The 19,733-nt window shown below is 45.3% G+C and overlaps 3 protein-coding genes and 1 pseudogene across 5 annotated transcripts; 1 reads left to right on the top strand and 3 right to left on the bottom strand.

Moving 5' to 3' along the window:
• Positions 1–8,051: 8,051 nt before the first annotated feature.
• LOC147973869 (defensin Tk-AMP-D5-like) lies at positions 8,052–9,033 on the bottom strand. The gene is made up of 2 exons (XM_087525124.1): positions 8,863–9,033; positions 8,052–8,491 (listed from the first exon to the last, which is right to left on the bottom strand). The coding sequence occupies exons 1-2, from the start codon at positions 8,924–8,926 to the stop codon at positions 8,325–8,327; spliced, it is 231 nt and encodes a 76-aa protein (XP_087381250.1). The 5' UTR covers positions 8,927–9,033; the 3' UTR covers positions 8,052–8,324.
• A 559-nt stretch (positions 9,034–9,592) lies between these two features.
• LOC147973868 (putative 12-oxophytodienoate reductase 2) lies at positions 9,593–10,297 on the bottom strand (annotated as a pseudogene).
• A 3,113-nt stretch (positions 10,298–13,410) lies between these two features.
• On the top strand, positions 13,411–14,876 carry LOC125511539 (aquaporin NIP3-3). 2 transcript variants are annotated; one of them, XM_048676938.2, is made up of 4 exons: positions 13,411–13,748; positions 13,839–14,258; positions 14,355–14,416; positions 14,537–14,876. In XM_048676938.2, exons 1-4 carry the CDS (start codon positions 13,599–13,601, stop codon positions 14,682–14,684), a joined length of 780 nt encoding a protein of 259 aa, XP_048532895.1. In that variant the 5' UTR covers positions 13,411–13,598; the 3' UTR covers positions 14,685–14,876. The 2 variants fall into 2 exon arrangements, with proteins under 2 accessions (XP_048532895.1, XP_087378412.1); XM_087522286.1 differs by having other exon boundaries at positions 13,622–13,748; positions 13,826–14,258.
• Positions 14,526–18,463, bottom strand: LOC125511537 (glutathione gamma-glutamylcysteinyltransferase 1). 2 transcript variants are annotated; one of them, XM_048676937.2, is made up of 6 exons: positions 17,890–18,463; positions 17,632–17,795; positions 17,116–17,167; positions 16,811–17,038; positions 16,361–16,738; positions 14,526–14,662 (listed from the first exon to the last, which is right to left on the bottom strand). In XM_048676937.2, the coding sequence occupies exons 1-6, from the start codon at positions 18,358–18,360 to the stop codon at positions 14,618–14,620; spliced, it is 1,338 nt and encodes a 445-aa protein (XP_048532894.1). In that variant the 5' UTR covers positions 18,361–18,463; the 3' UTR covers positions 14,526–14,617. The 2 variants fall into 2 exon arrangements, with proteins under 2 accessions (XP_048532894.1, XP_048532893.1); XM_048676936.2 differs by lacking the exon at positions 14,526–14,662 and adding an exon at positions 15,251–15,506 and having other exon boundaries at positions 17,890–18,457.
• Positions 18,464–19,733: the final 1,270 nt, after the last annotated feature.

Here is a 19,733-nt window from a genome sequence, read left to right as displayed (position 1 = left end):
GTACTGGCAGCCTGTCGTGGATGACATCAGGGTCGACGTGGCAACAGTGCTGCGCCGGATGGGTCATGGCCACCCGTACGGCGCACTGTGCCAGGCGGCTCCGGGATTCGGGGGTGGCCAGCCTTACTGTAGCCACGCCCCGTCACATCGCCGTTATGTGGGTGCAGACTTCGAGGGTACGATCTCGACCGCTTTATGGGAGCCGGCTCCTTGGAGTCGGCCTTCTCGCAGCCGGCTCCTCGGAGCCGGCCCTCCCGCGGCTTTCTTCATGAGGGCTGAAGTCGGGCCGCCTTCCTATAGCCGGCCTGGGAGACAGCCGGCCAGGGGAAGGCGGCCCCATGTCTTGGATTCTCGAGAGCCGGATCGGCTCGTAATTTTTTCAGAAAGGCCAGGGGGAGCCGGCTAGGCTACCCGTGGTCACTTACTCCGACACCGGTACCACCTCGTACCGCGTTAGGGCACACCTAGCATCACGCTTTGTCATGTCATGCCTCGTCATGCATTTGTTTGCATTATATTTATTGTTTCTTCCCCCTCTTCTCTCGCTAGACACCGAGACCGACGCCGCTGCTACCCAGTACGACTACGGCGTTGACGACCCCTCTCTCTTGCCAGAGCAACCAGGCAAGCCCCCCCCCCTTGATCACCAGATATCACCTACTCTCCTCTATGCTGCTTGCATTAGAGTAGTGTAGCATGTTACTGCTTTCCGTTAATCCTATCCTGATGCATAGCCTGTCATTATTGCTACAACTGTTGTTACCTTTACCTGCAATCCTAATGCTTAGTATAGGATGCTAGTTTATCATCAGTGGCCATACTTTCTTATCCGTCTGCCATGCTATACTATCGGGCCGTGATCACTCGGGAGGTGATCACGGGTATATACTTATACATAATATATGATTCTTGTGGTGATTAAAGTCGGGTCGGCTCGTAGGAGTACCCGCGAGTGATTCCGATGTTGGGGGCTGATGGGGCAGGTGGCTCCATCACGGTAGAGGTGGGCCTGAGTTCCCGAAGGCCCCCGATGGTTATTTTGTGGCGGAGCGACAGGGCAGGTTGGGACCACCTAGGAGAGAGGTGGGCCTGGCCCTGGTCGGCATCCGTGGTTATTTCAAAATAACACGCATAACGAGATCTTGGTATTTGATCTGAGTCTGGCTACTGGCCTATACGCACTAACCATCTATGCTGGGACAGTTATGGGCACTCGACGTCGTGGTATCAGCCGAAGCCTTCGTGACGTTAGCGACTGAGCGATGCGCACCGGGTTGGACCGCGTAACACAACTTCCTTTGTAATGGAGGTTGCTAGGTCTGCTCACCGGCCGCGTACGCAACGTGCAGGTGTGCAATGGGCGATTGGCCCAGACCCCTGCGCCATAGGATTTAGACCGGCGTGCTGACCTCTCTGTTGTGCCTAGGTAGGGCTGCGACGTGTTGATCTTCCGAGGCCGGGCATGACCCAGGAAAGTGTGTCCGGCCAAATGGGATCGAGCGTGTTGGGTTATGTGGTGCACCCCTGCAGGGAAGTTGATCTATTCGAATAGCCGTGTCCCTCGGTAAAAGGACGACCCGGAGTTGTACCTAGACCTTATGACAACTAGAACCGGATACTTAATAAAACACACCCTTCCAAGTGCCAGATACAACCGGTGATCGCTCTCTCACAGGGTGACGAGGGGAGGATCATCGGTTAGGATTATGCTACACGATGCTACTTGGTGAACTTACCATCTACTCTCTTCTGCTACTGCAAGATGGACGTTACCAGAAGCGTAGTCTTCGAAAGGACTAGCTATCCCCCTCTTATTCCGGCATTCTGCAGTTCAGTCCGCATATGATACCCTTATTCCATTTGATACCAATGCATACATATGTAGTGTAGCTCCTTGCTTGCGAGTACTTTGGATGAGTACTCACGGTTGCTTTCTCCCTCTTTTCCCCTTTCCCTTCTACCCGATTGCTGCGACCAGACGTTGGAGTCTAGGAGCCAGACGCCACCGTCGACGACGACGACTACTACTCGGGAGGTGCCTACTACTACGTGCAGCCCGCTGACGACGACCAGGAGTAGTTTAGGTGGATCCCAGGCAGGAGGCCTGTGCCTCTTTCGATATGTATCCCAGTTTGTGCTAGCCTTCTTAAGGCAAACTTGTTTAACTTATGTCTGTACTCAGATATTGTTGCTTCCGCTGACTCGTCTATGATCGAGCTCTTGTATTCGAGCCCTCGAGGCCCCTGGCTTGTAATATGATGCTTGTATGACGTATTTTATTTGTAGAGTTGTGTTGTGATATCTTCCCGTGAGTCCCTGATCTTGATCGTACACGTTTGTGCGTATGATTAGTGTACGATTGAATCGGGGGCGTCACAGTAGTTCTATATAGTAATATTTTGATTAGATCATCAAATCTCATATACCTAAATTTTCTTACTAAAAATAACTAGTTCTATTAATTCAACTAATTCAACTAAAATTTACTAAAAATAAACTAGTTCTATTAATTTTCTTACTAAAATATATAAAGTAGACAATTTTATAACATTTATATATAACTGACATTTCTAATATTTCTATAACTAAAAACAGAAAAATTTCTAACATTTCTATAAATAAAAACATAAAAATTTCTATAACTAAAATTTATAACTAAAAAACTAAAAAACAATGTGTGTGTGTGTGTGGACATGGCGGCCGGGGCAGGATCTCACCGGCGAGGGGAGGCGACGGGGGCGGCGACGGGGACGGGACGGGCGGCGCCGACGAGGATGGTGACGACGGGGATGGGGACGGGGCGGCGACAATGGGGACGGGGACGGGCCGGGCAGGGACGACAGGACGACGGGGCGGGGCGCGGCGACGGGGACGGGGACGGCCGGGGCGGCGACGACGGGGACGGGGACGGGGCGACGACGGGGGCAGTGATGGGGGCGGCGGGCGACGGGACAGAGGAGAAGAAGTAGATGAGAAACTGAATTTTTTGAAGTGTTTTCTTATATAGGATGTGCCTTTAGTACCGGTTGGAGCCACCAACCGGTACTAAAGGTTGTGCGCTGCCACCCGCGATGCACAAAGTTTAGTCCCACCTCGCCGGGCGAAGGGCAGCCGCACTGGTTTATAAACCCAGACGCGGCTGCCCTTTCGAAGCCTAACTACGGCGCGCTGCCCTGTGAGTCTGTTGGGCCTTGTGGGCCTGAAATTGCACGCCCGTGGTCTAGCAGGCCCACAGGGCAGCGCCCCAAATTTTTTTATATAGTTTTTTCTTTTCTGCTTTATTTTTTCTTCTATTTATTTCTAAGTAGTTTTTTTTCTTTTCTGCTATATTTATTTTCTTCTATTTTTTTCTGAGTAGTTTTTTTATATAGTATTTTTTCTTTTCTGCTATAGTCTTTTTCTTTTCTGCTTTTTTTATTTTCTTCTATTCATTTATTTTTATATACCATGCCAAGTTGATGGTTGAAAGTTGATGACGTCGCTTTGAATGCTGCATACTGAACGCAAAAGAAGTCCGGAGTTCAAATAAGTTTAAAAAACATTGAAGTGCCCGTGTAACAGATGGGTTCTCGTCCGAAACCCTGATACTCCGAAAGAGATTGTCCAGTTTGTACACGAAGTGCGTCCAGTTTTTGCCGTGACCCTCTCTACTCTTTCGCACATGCTATGCGGGTGAAATGATGATACCATGCCAAGTTTCAACATTTTCACAGTTCATTTTGTAGTGATTTTCAATTTCACGATCATTTAGCTCTCTAAACAATTAGGTAAATGACTGAAAAACAGCAAATGTAGTCAGAACATGTTGGAAATTGATGACGTCGCTTTGAATGCTGCATACTGAATGCAAAAGAAGTCGGGAGTTCAAATAAGTTTAAAAAACATTGAAGTGCCCATGTAACAGATGAGTTCTCGTCCGAAACCCTGATACTCCGAAAGAGATTGTCCAGTTTGTACACAAAGTGCGTCCAGTTTTTGTCGTGACCCTCTCTACTCTTTCGCGCATGCTATGCGGGTGAAATGATGATACCATGCCAAGTTTCAACATTTTCACAGTTTATTTTGTAGTGATTTTCAATTTCACAGTCATTTAGCTCTCTAAACAATTAGGTAAATGACTGAAAAACAGCAAATGTAGTCAGAACATGTTGGAAATTGATGACGTCGCTTTGAATGCTGCATACTGAACGCAAAAGAAGTCGGTAGTTTAAATAAGTTTAAAAAACATTGAAGTGCCTGTGTAACAGATGAGTTCTCGTCCGAAACCCTGATACTCCAAAAGAGATTGTCCAGTTTGTACACGAAGTGCGTCCAGTTTTTTCCGTGACCCTCTTTACTCTTTCGCACATGCTATGCGGGTGAAATGATGATACCATGCCAAGTTTCAACATTTTCACAGTTCATTTTATAGTGATTTTCAATTTCACGGTCATTTAGCTCTCTAAACAATTAGGTAAATGACTGAAAAATAGCAAATATAGTCAGAACATGTTGGAAATTGATGACGTCGCTTTGAATGCTGCTTACTGAACGCAAAAAAAAGTCTGGAGTTCAAATAAGTTTAAAAACATTGAAGTGCCCATGTAACAGATGAGTTCTCGTCCGAAACCCTGATACTCCGAAAGAGATTGTCCAGTTTGTACACGAAGTGCGTCCAGTTTTTGCCGTGACCCTCTCTACTCTTTCACACATGCTATGCGGGTGAAATGATGATACCATGCCAAGTTTCAACATTTTCACAGTTTATTTTGTAGTGATTTTCAATTTCACGGTCATTTAGCTCTCTAAACAATTAGGTAAATGACTGAAAAACAACAAATGTAGTCAGAACATGTTGGAAATTGATGATGTCGCTTTGAATGCTGCATACTGAACGCAAAAGAAGTCCGGAGTTCAAATAAGTTATTAAAAATAAAAAAGAGGTGCAATGCTGATTAATTTGCTTCAAGCCTTTCGGAATAGTGTAGACTACACTGCACATAGCTCAGTGCAATCTATGCTATTCCGAAAGGCTTGAAGCTAATCAACGTGCAAGTGAGATTGCGCCTCTTCGTCATTGTCTCTGCACTCACGGCTTATAAACAGCTCATACTGCCTCTTCCTTGGCGAGGTGGGACTAAAAATCAGTTTACTAAGAAACTAGTACCGGTTCATGCCATGAACCGGTACTAAAGGTCTTCGTGGGGGCCCCAGCCTGACCACAGCCTCACTGGCCTCATTAGTATCGGTTCGTGGCATGAACCGGTACTAAAGGTTGCCCACGAACCGGTAGTAATGATGTCCGCCCGCCTAGCCGTTGGAACCGGTACTAATGGTCACATTAGTGCCGGCTCAAATTCAAACCGGCACTAATGTGCTTCACATTTGACCCTTTTTCTACTAGTGATTTCTTGTAGAGAGGACCATAAACGAAGCGCCCCAGTACATCTGTAGATAACCTGCATAAGCAACATACTTTTATCGTTAAAATACCTTATCATTCCTATATAGCCAAAGCGACCAAATCACGACAATCGCTCCCACCTTGAGAAGAATTCTAAGCCTGTGATCAATCTCATGTAACCAGTTGCCAAATATATTAGCAACACTACAAAGAGGAAACAAGCAAGAAGCCATTTGGATAACTGGCCACATAGAACGATCCAATTTACATTGGAAGAACAAATGTTTTGTTGTCTCATCATGCGGACAAAATACACATGGTGTACTTCCATGCCAATTCCTCTTAATAAGGCTATCTTTAGTAAGAATGACTCCACGACGAAGGCACCATGCAAAGATTTTATTCTTAAGAGGTATCTTCATCTTCCAGATCTTATTATTATCAACTGACACGTCAGACTGGATCAAAGATCTATACATAGACTCCACTGAGAATTGCCCGTTCTCATGTAGGTTCCAACGAAAGACATCAGACCCTTGTGACAACTGTAGCGTGGTTAATCGTTGGAGTAGTATGTTCCACGATTGGAGTCTAAATCCAATTAAATCCCTTCTGAATGTCACATTCGATGGAAATGATTCCAAAACCTTGCAATAGGTTAACAGTTCTAGCTTGAGATTATCAACTGGATCGATGTCTTTCCATATTGTAAGTGAAGCTCCACATTCCTAATGTTAGCACAAATCGCCAATAGGAGTAGTGCAATAGTACTAGATTACACATTCACAAATATACCTTCGAAAAGAAATGATCTTACACAAAGATAGACCAAACGGCCAACCTTCAAGTTTACAACACATCAAAATGGAAATCTCCAGTAAACAGAAATACGAAAGTACGAAAACGAATATGTGAAAAATAGGCAAATATATATTACTTTGAGAAGTTCTCCCTCTGTCCCATAATATAAGATGTTACTACGCTAATTTATGGGATGGAGGAAGTATTATATATGGCATATGTTACAAAATAGAAAAAAAATACTTTGTGTCCTTGCTTTATTTAACATGGGAAACAAGGAGATGCCCTTGAAAATTTGCCGACTTGCCTTTGCTTGGATTCAAAAGCCTAACATGGTATATTGCACATGCAATGCCGACAGAGGCCTTCACACTCGCCACCCAACGTGAACTCGGTGATGGACATGTTGGTGCAGCTGCCATCCAGCATTCATCACTTGTTACCAGCTCGAGCAGCAGCCTCCTCCCCCCTCCCCATCAGTTTCCTTTGCTTTTTTTGGTTTTTCTGTGAGATAGCCCAAGAGGTGATTAAGGAACATGCTCTACGAAGAATCACTAAAGGATCAAGCACCCTCCTGCATTCAAAACAAATTTCATTTCTACAATTCCAAATAGACCATATCATAGCAGAAATGCCAGTAGTAAGTAAGTAAAAAAAGTGTTCATGTTTGCAATAGGTAATTTCAAACTGAAAGTGTACCGTAGCAGTCTCCACATGAACTTAGCAACCAAGCAATGCAAAAATAGGTGATCAGCCGACCCCTCTTTGCCACAAGGCACGATTTTTATTTCCAATCCAACCTATTTTCAAAAGATTGTCTTTTGTGAGAATACTGTTACACAAAGTAAGCCACAAGAGAACCTTAATATTGGTGAAATTTAACCTGCCACAAGACTTCGAAAGAAAAATGTACATCATTCAGAATTAACATATTATAAAATGACTTTACAGTAATATTTTTGTCTTTACTTTGTGAGACAAAGTAAGTACTCGAACGAGCATGCATTCTCGATCGGCATAATATAATACTTACTGAATTCAGAAAACCCTTGGAAAATTACAAGTGGATCAATATGTAGATCTTGTAAAAGGTGCGACAACTACATCTAATGTCTAATGATATGATCACCCTACCATGCATGAATGCCTTGAACATGGTGACGAGTACCAACTGGAGTAGAACATGTACGTCTTTGGCCACCTCGCCATGCAGTGCACGACATGGTCTAGCTAAAGTATCAATGAGGGCATGAGGCGAGTCAAGGCTAAGAAAAAACAAGACATGATTACGATGTCTACAAGGGCTCAATTGACTTACTGATGGTGATTTCACAATGAACTACCGATAGTTGTTACTAATGTCAGATCATATTTCTCGTCCTCTTAGCATCTACATGAATCTTAAGTTTGATCTGATTATTCTCAGTGGTCATTTGGAGATAATCATTTGTTCCGTCGTTCGACAAATAACAAAACTGCGAAAATACCGATCACTGCTGTCATTAATACCAAGAGTCAAGACACGAATAAACAACTTCACTCCTTATTTAACAAACAATATTTATCAAAATAACGTTGTTGATAATTTTGGCATATCGATAATTTAGTCACGGCTCACGGACACTAGCAAAAATTTCAAGGAGAAACGATATTGATTTCTTTGGTGGAGCTGAAATATTATATATCATTTCAACCTTATATCATTTTCATTTGAGATCTCTGTGTTCAGATCATGCAACCACCAAAATCATTCCATCCTTCTATTTGTCTTCACTGTCAACGTTAGAAGTTAGAGAAATAAATTTATGCTACTAGAAACACTGCGGTTACTAGTACTACAATACTGCATTGCATGATCACAAATGAATGAATCTTGGAAAATAATCTTACACAATGACTAAATGGTCAACTTCAAGTTTACAACAAAAACACATCAAACTGGATTGCACGATCAACACAAATGCATCAAACTGCACAGCCACAAGTTTCCAGATGAACATGTGGAAAAAAACTAAAAGAACACAGTATGTGTTACAACTCCATTTTCTTTTCTTTTAGAAAAAAATATATATTTTCCTTGTTTTTATCTAAATCGGGAAAATTTCCTGATGAAGCAGTCCAGACTATGCATATGCTTTGCCTAGCATGGTGTTCTGCACATGCAGCGCCTGTGGAGGCCTTCACACTCCCCGCCAGCCAGGAACCCCTCGGTGATGCACATGTTGGCGCAACTGGTGTCCAGGATGCATATGCCGTTGAACCGGGTGCTCGCTGTCCTGCAGTCTACCGCCTGCGCCGGTGCCACCTCTGAACAACACAAACACACCCACACATTGGAAAAGTACGTTAAATACATCAAATCAGTGAATCACACATGATGATGTATCTGCATAAGTTTTTCTCTCATTAGATTACCACTTATATTGTACTAGATATTTTATAAGACACCCCTTTTGTGCTTTTATTTCTTATAAAAATATGGTACCAATTGATATTCATGTCTTGTGAATATTGCTTGTCATATATGATGGGCTCATGTGATTTTCTAGCCTGGTAAAGCAAAAGTGAAAGCTCACATCTGCCATGTTTTAGTTAGCAATAATAATTTATTATAGGACAACATAAAGGGCAGTGTATCAAAAAGAAAGGAAAGGAGTAAATCCAGTGTAAATTCTCACCCGTAGCCACGACGAGCAAGGCAAGGACGGCAACAACCATGAAGAACTTGTGGGATGAATTCATGGATTGCAAGTTATGTGTAAACTTTTCTTTGGTAGGAAGACAATCATGCGTCAAAATCCTTATGTCGAGTTTATATAAGGGTAAGCATGTCTGGATGGCACGATGGAGAACCATAAGATCGTCTCACATCCATATATAGTATATAATTGGCTAAAAATAGTGGCCAGTCATAAGCGGCAACATGTTGCGCTGTCCCTAGGCGTTCTATATATGTCATACTCCGAAGTTAGACTCTCGTCAAACCGGTCTTCTCGGACTACTATCCTTTTTTTTTTGCGTGTTGGAAAAGTATGGGGTTTGCATGCGGTGCTTAAAAAACCTCATAACAAAATACTCGAATGGGTGCATGTGAGTCTGATTGGGAAAAAAATATACAACTTACAAAATTTATAAAACCCCTGACATTTAGGACAGACTCATTAGATCTAGTAAAAGCTGCAACTACATGCAATGTCCGGATGACACGTACGATCACATTTGAATGCTCAAAAGCTCAAAACATGGATGCCTTGGTAGGGTGACGAGTACCAATTGAAATAGAACATGCCCCGTATTTGTAGTCGTCCACCTCGAAGTGCAGTGCAAGACATGTTGTAGCTAAAATATTGAATGAGGTGAGTCAAGACTCAACAAAAAGAACAAACAATTGGAAATACCTCGATTTTTTCAGACCTCCGAAGCGAAGCGGCAGCGGTTCTTCAGGCCGCCGCCGTACGCGTCCGCTGGTCGTTCACGCTGTCCTTAATGAACTGGTCGGTCATGTACCCGTGGGCCGCGTGGATCTCCACGGCATCGAACCCTTCGATCAGAGATGATGATCATTACCATTCCAAACTAGCAAAACATGGTACCGGCTCTGATGGCGTTCCTGGCGGCGATCCACTATGTCCAACCTATGAGGGGCCGCAAACTCCAGGACACTGCCATCATATGGGCGACTTGTGGTGTCACTTGCTTGTCCGTGCTCGACATCGGAGCTTGCCCATTAGGCTGGAACTCTATGACATGATCGAGACGTAGCACTTTCATCCATCCACTCGACAAATGAAAAAAAACACCATATTTACAAGGATAATCTATTCAAAGGAAAAAAAGGTACGAGGATAATGTTCTACCTGTGGGCGAGACACGGCTTGTGTGCCATATCTAGTAGAAGAAGACGTCGCCCTTGCCGTGCACCGCGTCGACCACTGGCATCCACGCCTCCACCTACTCCTGGCTCCACATGCCGGGCATGTGCAGGTAGCCCTCAACGGCCTCTGACACCGCGCAGGCCTCCGTGACGATGATGACGCCCGTCACCGCCCTCTGCTCATAGTACACCGCGTTGTGCGGCTGGGCGAGGATCCCATACGACCTGCACGACATCATCGACGCGTGAACAACCCTGCATGCGTTCTGTCCAACAAGAGGGGAGTGTGTGTGTCTACGTACTCTTGTAGACCGAAAGCGTTAATGACCTAAAGATCGTGGTTGACGTAGTACTACTCACGTCGTGATCCAATCCGATCCAAGCACCGCACGTGCGGCACCTCCGAGATTAGCACACGTTCGGCTCGGTGGCATACTCTCCTTCTTGATCCAGCAAGCGAGGGAGAGGAGTTAGATGAGATCATGACCAGCACGACGACGTGGTGATGGTGGTGGCAGAGGAACGCTGGTAGGGCTTCGCTAACCGCTGACGGAACATGGAGGAGGAGTAACAGGAGGGAGACGGGGCAAGGGTGGAACTTTGCGGCTGCCCTCCTGTGCCTCCACCTTATACAGGGGTGGGGGGAGGTGCTCCGGCCCTAGCCCCTCCTCCTAGGGAGGGGGGGGGGGGGTAGCCCTAGGGGGTGGCTTGCCCACCAAGTCATGTGGGGCACCTCCCACCCCTAGGGTTTGCCCACCCTTGGCGCATGGGCCTGGTGGGGGGCTGGTGCGCCCGACCCATATAGGCTAGGGCGCCCCCTACAGCCCATGTGCCCCCTGGGGCAGGTGGACCCCCCCGGTGGACCCGCGGAACCCTTCGGTGTCTCTGGTACACTACTGGCATGCCCCCAAACTTTTTTGGTGCTCAGAACATAAATTCTCATATATATAGATCTTTACCTCCAGACCATTCCAGAGCTCCTCGTGATGTCCTGGATCCCGTTCGGGACTCCAAACAACCTCATACTTTATCATATTAATATTTCAATACTACCCTGGCGCTACCAAACGTTAAGTGTGCGACCCTGTGGGTTCAGGAACATGAAGACATGACCGACACTCCTCTCCAATCAATAATAAATTGCGGGACCTGGATGCCCATATTGATTCCCACATATTCAACGAAGATCTTTTATCGGCTGAACCATGATGTTGATGATTCAGTTAATTCCATATACAATTCCCTTTATCCAGTGATATGTTACTTGCCCGAGATTCGATCGTCGGTATCTCCATACCTAGTTCAATCTCGTTATCGGTAAGTCTCTTTACTCGTTCCGTAATACAAGATCCCTGTGACTAAAATCATTAGTCACTTGCTTGCAAGCTTTTTATGATTTTGTATTACCGTGAGGGCCAGAGATATCTCTCCGTCATACGAAGTGACAGATCCCAGTCTCGATCCATGCAACCGAACAAATACATTTGGAGATACCTGTAGAGCATCTTTATGATCACCCAGTTACGAAGTGACATTTGATAGCACACAAAAGTATTCCTCCGGTATCTGGGAGTGGCATGGTCTCACGGTCTAAGGAACTGGTACTTGACATGAAGAAAGTCGTATCAAATAAACTAGATGAAACGAACAGATGCTAAGCTTACAATTGGATCTGTTCATCACATCATTCTCCTAATGATGTAATCCCGTTATAAAATGACAACTCATGTATATGGTCAGGAAACCTTAACCATCTTTGATCAACGAGCTAGTCTAGTATAGACTTAGTAGGGACACGGTGTTTTTTATGTAACCACACATGTATTTAGGTTTCTGATCAATACAATTCTAGCATGAATAATAAACATTTATCATGAACAAGAAAATATGATAATAACCACTTTATTGCCTCTAGGGCATATTTCCAACATGATCTAGTTCTAATTTAGACTTGATCTAGATTAGAGCTAGTCCTACTTCTCTCTAATTCTCATAATAGAGAAAGCCTCATGAGTTTCTCTTCTCCCTCATCTAATTCTCAGACGACGATTAACTTTGGACGGCGAAGCGCTGCTGATCGGAAAGTCTGTATGCATGCAATTCATAGAGAGGTGGTGCTTTCGGTCTTTTGTTCGAGGAATTGTTGTGGACAGTTCGAGAGACTTCAAGTTCAATCTACACCAACTCTTCTTCTCCTGCAACTCTAAGTTGGTAATGATATGATCTATCCTTGTGTGCATCTTCATAGTGATCTGTGACCTTGATCATAGGGTAATTTTTTTTTATTTTTTACTACGTTTCCCAACATTATTGTCTGTAAATTTGAGGCAAAGTTGTCCCGCCGCCAAGATATATTAGAATAATAAAGAAAAGATGGCGACAACTGATTAAATTGTTGAAACTTAATTCATGCTTTTAATACGTGTATATAGGTATTTCTGAATGACGACACTAACAATTTTATTCTTTCAATAGTATTAGTGTTTGTTACCATCCGTCAACTCTGCACTAATTATGGAGACGGACTGCACAAAAATACTGCAAACGATCCATGCGAGATGGGTTGATAGATACATGCATACGTATTGTAAAATCGTCTGCCCTACAAATGTTGCCAGTCACACCCTTGTATGTATGGGTCGTTCGCAACAGCAAACTGCTTATTGGCTCTAGAATTCACCTGATGAAATTGCTAGCATAGTAAACTCGGATGTAATCTCCTCGCAAGAAAGAAAAACACGGATGTGATCACTATGTCTGATTCATGAAAGTTCCTTTCCTGCAAAAAAGAAATTATGTACTTACTTCTGGCCCAAGATCAATGGAATATGTTTCCCATGTGTGCATGTTTAACAGCTTGTATTTTCTTGTTCGTATCAGCAAACAGCAAAACATATTACTAGCTGATTAGAATAGGAGTTGACGAAGAGCAGCAGAGTGTATCCATAACTTGCTGTTTCCAGGTGGCTATTAACTTCTATATTATAGTTTTCAAATTGCTACTTGAAAGTCTGCGCCTAATTTTGTGGCTTATGATTCCAGAATGTTGCTCTGGACAGCAACATATATAGTTTACTATATGCTAGCCACGGCGGCCTTCCTGATGACAATTTGGGTTTCAAGACTTTGTGGAGGCCATATTGAAGCTTTTTTTTCCGACAAAGATAATAATATGTTGATACCAATTACACTTTGCCTTTGCACTAAACACAATATCAAGACCAAATCAAGACATCGAGAATGGACACAGCCAAAAAGATTTTTGAGGCAAACTTAAAACCTAATGACACGCAAAGTTTTATTTCTTGGATCAATAATACCGGTGTTTGTTACCGTCAAACCCTGCACTCATCCATGGAATATGCCTGGCAAGTTGGCATGCATATTTAATATGTTGACATCTTGTTTATTGTTGATCGCATCGTGTATGCCTTAGCTAGCTGATTACGGATGGTAAGGTATTGACCAAGAGCAACAGGACAGTACTATATATCATTATATGCATACTGTTGTCTTGGCAAACTATAGTGCTTGCTTGCAATGGGGTCGATGATTGTGCCGATGGAGCCGATCAACCATGTCGATGCCGACGGCGATCCACCACCACCGTCCTCTGAACATGACTCAACTCGTCCTCGGCGGCGGCAGCCTAAATTTCCAAACATGGCAGCGGTGCCACTCATGAAGAAGGTATCCAGCTCAACTCTCAACTCTTCTGGCTAACACCATTAATTCCATGGATCGGCTAAGCAATATTAAGTAGACAGACGTCTTGATCAGGTGATGGCGGAGTTTCTGGGGACGTTCATCCTCATGTTCATCCAGGTGTCCTCCATAATCATGGACGAGCAGCACCACGGCGTGGTGGGCCTCATGGGCATCGCCGTGTCCGTTGGCTTAGCGGTCATGGTGCTCGTCTTCTCCATCATCCACATCTCCGGGTGCCACCTGAACCCGGCCGTGAGCATCGCAATGGGTGTCTTCGGCCATCTCCCGCCGGCCCACCTCGTCCCCTACATCGCCGCGCAGGTACTCGGCTCCACCGCTGCCTCCTTCGCCGGCAACGCGATTTACCACCCCGTGAACCCTGGGATCACCACCATCCCGAGCGTCGGCACGGTGGAGGCGTTCGCCGTGGAGTTCATCATCACGTTCATCCTTCTCTTCGTCATAATAGCCGTTGCCACGGACCCTCATGCAGTAATATACTCTATATTACTTCTTGTAGCTGGTATTTCTTCCTTACGTTCTATATTTTTTTTCCTCCCCAAGTAATCCCGGTTTTATTATATATAGGTGAAAAAATTGATAGCAGTGGCGGTCGGTGCGACAGTAGTGATGAATATTCTCATGGCGGGGTAAGTAGCTAGAATGTGTAGTAGTAGTACATGGCATTATTATTGTGGTTCATTTTTGTTTCTTTTCCAAGTAAGTTCACAAACTGTTATTTATCTACGTCGACTGAAAACTATAAGCAGGCCGTCGACAGGAGCATCTATGAACCCAGCGCGTACCATTGGACCGGCCATTGCCACGGGGAGATACACCAAGATTTGGGTTTATCTGGTGGCTGAACCACTGGGAGCTATTGCTGGAGTTGGATCCTACATGGCAATTAAGTTGTAGTCAGAAACATCGACGAAAAAGAAAGTTTAAGTGCAGAAGGAAAAAAAAAGGCTAATTGGGTGCGTTTTGCTGAAGTTTTGATTGATTGATATGAACAATTTATACTGAAAACGTTCTATATGTATCATATTTTGATGAAAACAGGTCCATGAGAGCGGAGGCCTGTTTCTAGTTTCAATAGAATTTTACCAACACTAATTGTCCCGGTGGCTAGCTAACACTATCAGCCATGTATGGCCTAAATCTGACAACTGGATACGAAGTAATATGCATATCTATTGTGAATACCAATTTCAGTCTCATTTCGGTATATGGCATTTTGTACAGTTTTGTCTTGGAATTGAACAGTTCTGCACATTAGTGACCGAGTTGTTTTGGAAGTTATTTCAAATTTCCTCGGCTCACAGGTATTTTGCTAGTTGGGTAAAATCTTGGTGTGAATACATTTGACACGGATAATTACACATATGTGGTTAACAAAAATAAACTAGTAGTGTCGGTCTTGGACTCCAGTAGTCTCTCAAAATGCTGTTATTCGATCCTTCATACTATGTCCTATTGTCTCAGGAAGGAAATTTGTTTATTGAATTGTACTATATTTTAGTCTGATAGTTTTTTTGGAAAGAAGGATAACCCCCGGCCTCTGCATCAAGCGATGCACATAGCCATTTTTATTATATTATGCTCGTGTAATCTCCAAGGGCTTCCCCTCCTAGTCATGTGACAACATCATCTCTAAGGGGATAGTGGCATAGGCTCTTGAGATGCCTCCTCTCCTTCACAACCAGTTAAATAATGGAGCTGCCGCTTTAGATGCAGTACCTGTCAACAAGAAAGAGAGTTCATATTATGCATACAAAATAGCCTGTTTCCGGAATTCATAAAAGAGGTGTTTCAACACTTATCTAAATGAAAACCTGATGTCAACGCTCAGAATCACCAAAGAATCACACACTTTGAGGAGGAAAATATACAGAAAAGAACAACAAGACAGTAACCGGCTGACAGCCACCTGAGTACCTACCTGCATTGTTTCTTTCGTTCACTTGGACTTGATGTATGGACGTGGTGGTTTGCTTTCTATAAAAGAGGGGCGAAAGCCTATTTCAAGTACCTACCCGCTACTAAATTTGCTGCGGTAATATATCTGTTTTTTCTATCCTTACCCAAAGGTACAATTCGTATATGTGCCCATAACAGTTTGACACACAGCTCATCGTGTATGTGCCTATATACAAGGAGTTACATAATTTTAGTAACTTCATGAATATGCAGTTTCTTTCCATTTCATTGATGATCCCCTTTGTGCTTTCTACTTGTTTTTGAACCATGAAAACTGATTGAAATCTTTCCTTAACTGATTCGAGTACAAGCCAGGATACATATAGGAGGGCCACGCCCAACAGAACAGATTACGTGCGCCCAGTCGTGCGCAGATCGTGGGGAGACCGGGTGGACCAAGTCTCCTGTCTAACAGTTTTTTATTGATGGTGCTGGTTCCGGATATCCATGTCAGGCTTCCTACTAGGTATTTATAGGATACTGAATTACTGATCCATTTAGCAGTAGCACAAAGCTTGATATGATTTTCACAGGAAAAAATAATAAAGTTAAAACATGTTGCTAAGGAGAAAAAAAGGTAAATAGATACTCCTACTTGGCTAGAATCACCGCACCTCCCGTTTAAGAAGGTCAGGAAGGTCATCTGTTGAAACAAGACTCTGAAATTCAGCTTTCACTATCTCATCTCTTATGCCAAACCATGTGCTCGGATGTAAAACCAGCAGCAGGACAGTTAGGACATCTGTGCTTGATGGATACTTAACAGCCTCGTTCTTCGAGTTTGGATTGCATAAGCTTTTTTCCGATGGGGATGTTGATAAAAGCAAATCAACACTATTTGCTTGTTCATTCCCTTCCGATACTACGGTGCCTGGGATAACATTCTTTGGCCCATCCCCATTTGTGTGTGCCTGACGAAGCCGCTTGGGGTATTGCAGTTCCTGGACTATTCTGAAAAGCTTGGTATCACGGACTTGCTGTAATACCTTTTCCTGTAAATTAAATACAGAGATTAGATCAGCACATCAGTACAGCAGCATCAGCAAAGCAAAAAGGAAACTGACCTTCAAAACAAGCCTCTCTTTCCCCTCTTTGCTCAAGCATGACCCACCTTCGTCCTTTCTCCGGACTTCAACGACACATTTGATCAGATCTCCGGCATTGGCTGGGAGAGATCCCACTAGGCGGGACAGAAGTGTTGTGACATTGTCTGGACTCTCATCCTTCAAAAGATTGGGGGCATCTTCCACACAATATTTCGCCATGCTTTTCCAACTTTCATCCCCGCAACTCTGCACAAAAATTGGAAGCAATGAGAAGAAGAAAAAATAGCATTGCATTTGATACATCGTAGCATCCGCATGCTTACCACTGTGTAGAGCAATGAAGGAGCTGAATTGTGCCTTGAGACAAGCATGAACCTATGAAATACCAAGACACCATCATCATGAAGGGGCATGAAATGCAACACTGCAATTTTGTACTCTGTTTTTTTGCACAGGGGAAAACTGGAACAAGAGTGCAATTTTCTAGTCTATATCTATGTTCTCCATGCAGAGGCCGGGGGTAATCCTCCTTTTCAAAAGAATCTATATTTTTATCTGAAAAGAACAGGCAAGGCTACAGATGGTTTCCTGAAAAATCTGAATGCACAGGGGATGAAAACATGTGTATTGTCATGTCAAGGCCTAGAATGCAGCAAGCTGTAAGAATTGCAAAACTAAGACTGTCCAAATGCAGTTGCTTAATCCCAAATCCCATGTTTGGCTTTGGCTACTACTCTTATAAGGTAACAAGACAGCAAACTGAAATACATTGAGCACAACAGCATCTTATACGGCATACAGCGCCGACTAAAAGAAGATAGAGAAATTAAGATAGATACCCCCTGAGAAATCCAGTTGCTTTGTCAGTGGTATTCATGGCTTCCCAGAGAAGTGTCAGTGGAACCCAGTGAGGAGGGTATTTGAAGCGCGCGACATCCAAGATGAGCGCCCTGTCTGTCCCGGCATGGTAGCCGCCGATTGGCGAGAAATGGCCACCCCCAGTCTGCAGAACGCCGCCGCATCAGATCAGCCCCAAGATGTTAGGGGATCTCGGGCCGGGCCAAACAGAGAGAAGAAGGTAGGCTGGCAGAGCATACCTGCTTGAAATGGCCCCTGTGGTAGGAGGCGATGAGGTGGCAGTCGTGTGAGGAGGCGCAGCGGGCGAGGTGGGCGCGGAGGTCGTGGACGGTGGCGTGGTCGGCGCGGAAGCAGCGGACGCTGGCGCCGGCGCAGCGCGCGAGGCAGACGACCTTGCCGAAGGTGATGCCCTGGGAGCGGACCACGTGGAGGGGCTCGCAGCAGTCGAGCATGGACTCGTCGAACCACCGCCATGGCCCCTTCCAGCGGCGGCCCGGGTCGATGGCGAGCGCGTTGAGGACGACGGCGATGGAGGCGAGGCCGCAGAAGGCCGGCTCCGACTGCGTCTGGAAGTGGGAGACGAGGCTGAAGAAGCCCTCCATGGTGCCGGCCTCCAGCGCCTCCGCAAAGAGCCGCCTCCCCTCCGGCGAGGCGAACTCCACGGCCGGCGGGGTCGGGAGCACCCGCCGGTACAGTGACGCCACCTCCATTGCTAGCCGATCTGCTGCTACCAGCACTAGTGCACTACCACGTGTGACTATTTTATTCCTCCTCCGTTGACGTGAGGAACGACGCGAATTCAAACCGCGAGTGCGAGTGCTGTCCACTCCTTTTTATTCGATGCTAGCGTAAACTTTACTCGAAGTTTTCCCACCATATTTCTAGTTGTTAGAAATTCGTGTCGGATGAAAATTGCAGATCCCTTACGGCAGAGGGCTTTGCCTGTGTCCCTGGGCGGCCGGCACCTGGGCTGGGTTTACCGCTGCTTTCAAGTTTCAAGAGGGTGGAGGCACCTGGTGTGGTGTTTGTGCTACATCCGTTGTTCGCAACGAGTGGTACTATTATTTTTATACTTACACAGTTCTCTACTAGAAAATTATGATACGTTTAGACCTACTTTCGAAAAAAGAATAAGGTAAAGGCCATACGATTGCCACCGAATTCTTCTCCTTTTGGTCATCTCTTCATCCTCCAAACATTGCCACTTTATCAACAAATGCTGCGGTGTCCCTGTCTCGGGTTCGGCCAGCTGTCCAATTCGGGCGGCGATCAAAAGTAAAAGGCTCTCCATCCACACTGGTCAACCTGTTCTCCCTCCCTTACCGGGATGCCGCAACCTGTATGTAAGTATGTTGCCTTACCCTCGCGCCTGACCGGGCAAAAAGAACCCATCAGGGAGTAATAGCAAATGCGATTAAAGAAAGAACATAGAATTTGTTGAGTGTAGGACTTACGCACGCTCGTCTGCTAGTTGTGCCCGATCCTTTCGGACGCGAGTGATCCATTGAGTAAGAGCATCTACATCCACGTATGACTAATCGGACCCGCATCTATGGACACATCCGCGAAGAGAGCCCGATCGCCCTTCATTTCGCGTCTGTCTGCATACCTCAAATCTATACTACACCAAGTAACCCAAAAGTTACATGCTAGTACACAGTAAACCGAGCCTAAACTGGCCGCCGTCGGAGATTCTACACGACCTCTGTGCTGGCTGTGACGGACAGACCTACCTCCTGGTGGATGGCCGCCTCCTGCAGCTCCGGCTCGTCGTCAGACTCCATGTCCGCGAAGAGTGCATGCACCTCCGCTCGAGCTTCGGTTTGCCTCCTCCGCCTCCGAGTGGATGGAGTCAAGGCTGGCTTACCGCTCCGCCGCCTCCTCCTCCTGGGTGACCTCGAACTCGCCCAGTGCGCCGGCCATGCCAAATCCGGCAGACAGAGGTGCTGGATTTGTCTCACCTTCCTCCTCTTCCTCCTCCTCCGGCCCCGCGTCATCCATAGCCGCGTCCGATGTCTGCTCCTGCTCCTCCTCCTCGGCCCCTCCGGCCTCGGCGAGTACAGAGGCAGGCCGGCTAAAATCT

The sequence above is a fragment of the Triticum urartu genome, chromosome 5A, assembly GCF_056163025.1.
Source record: "Triticum urartu cultivar PI428250 chromosome 5A, HENAU_Tu73, whole genome shotgun sequence".
Classification (NCBI taxonomy): domain Eukaryota; kingdom Viridiplantae; phylum Streptophyta; class Magnoliopsida; order Poales; family Poaceae; genus Triticum; species Triticum urartu.
Note: the sequence above shows the minus strand (reverse complement) of the source record. Positions and strands in the feature narration are given on the sequence as shown.

Coding starts and splice junctions, on each gene's coding strand:
- LOC125511539 (XM_048676938.2), top strand. CDS start 13,599: ATGGGGTCGATGATTGTGCCGATGGAGCCGATCAACCATGTCGATGCC. Junction 14,259..14,354: donor TTGCCACGGACCCTCATGCA/GTAATATACTCT, acceptor TATTATATATAG/GTGAAAAAATTGATAGCAGT. Junction 14,417..14,536: donor ATGAATATTCTCATGGCGGG/GTAAGTAGCTAG, acceptor AACTATAAGCAG/GCCGTCGACAGGAGCATCTA.
- LOC125511537 (XM_048676936.2), bottom strand. CDS start 18,360: ATGGAGGTGGCGTCACTGTACCGGCGGGTGCTCCCGACCCCGCCGGCC. Junction 17,796..17,889: donor ACAGGGGCCATTTCAAGCAG/GTATGCTCTGCC, acceptor GGCGTTCTGCAG/ACTGGGGGTGGCCATTTCTC. Junction 17,039..17,115: donor CTTCATTGCTCTACACAGTG/GTAAGCATGCGG, acceptor ATTTTTGTGCAG/AGTTGCGGGGATGAAAGTTG.
- LOC147973869 (XM_087525124.1), bottom strand. CDS start 8,926: ATGAATTCATCCCACAAGTTCTTCATGGTTGTTGCCGTCCTTGCCTTG. Junction 8,492..8,862: donor CTTGCTCGTCGTGGCTACGG/GTGAGAATTTAC, acceptor TGTGTTGTTCAG/AGGTGGCACCGGCGCAGGCG.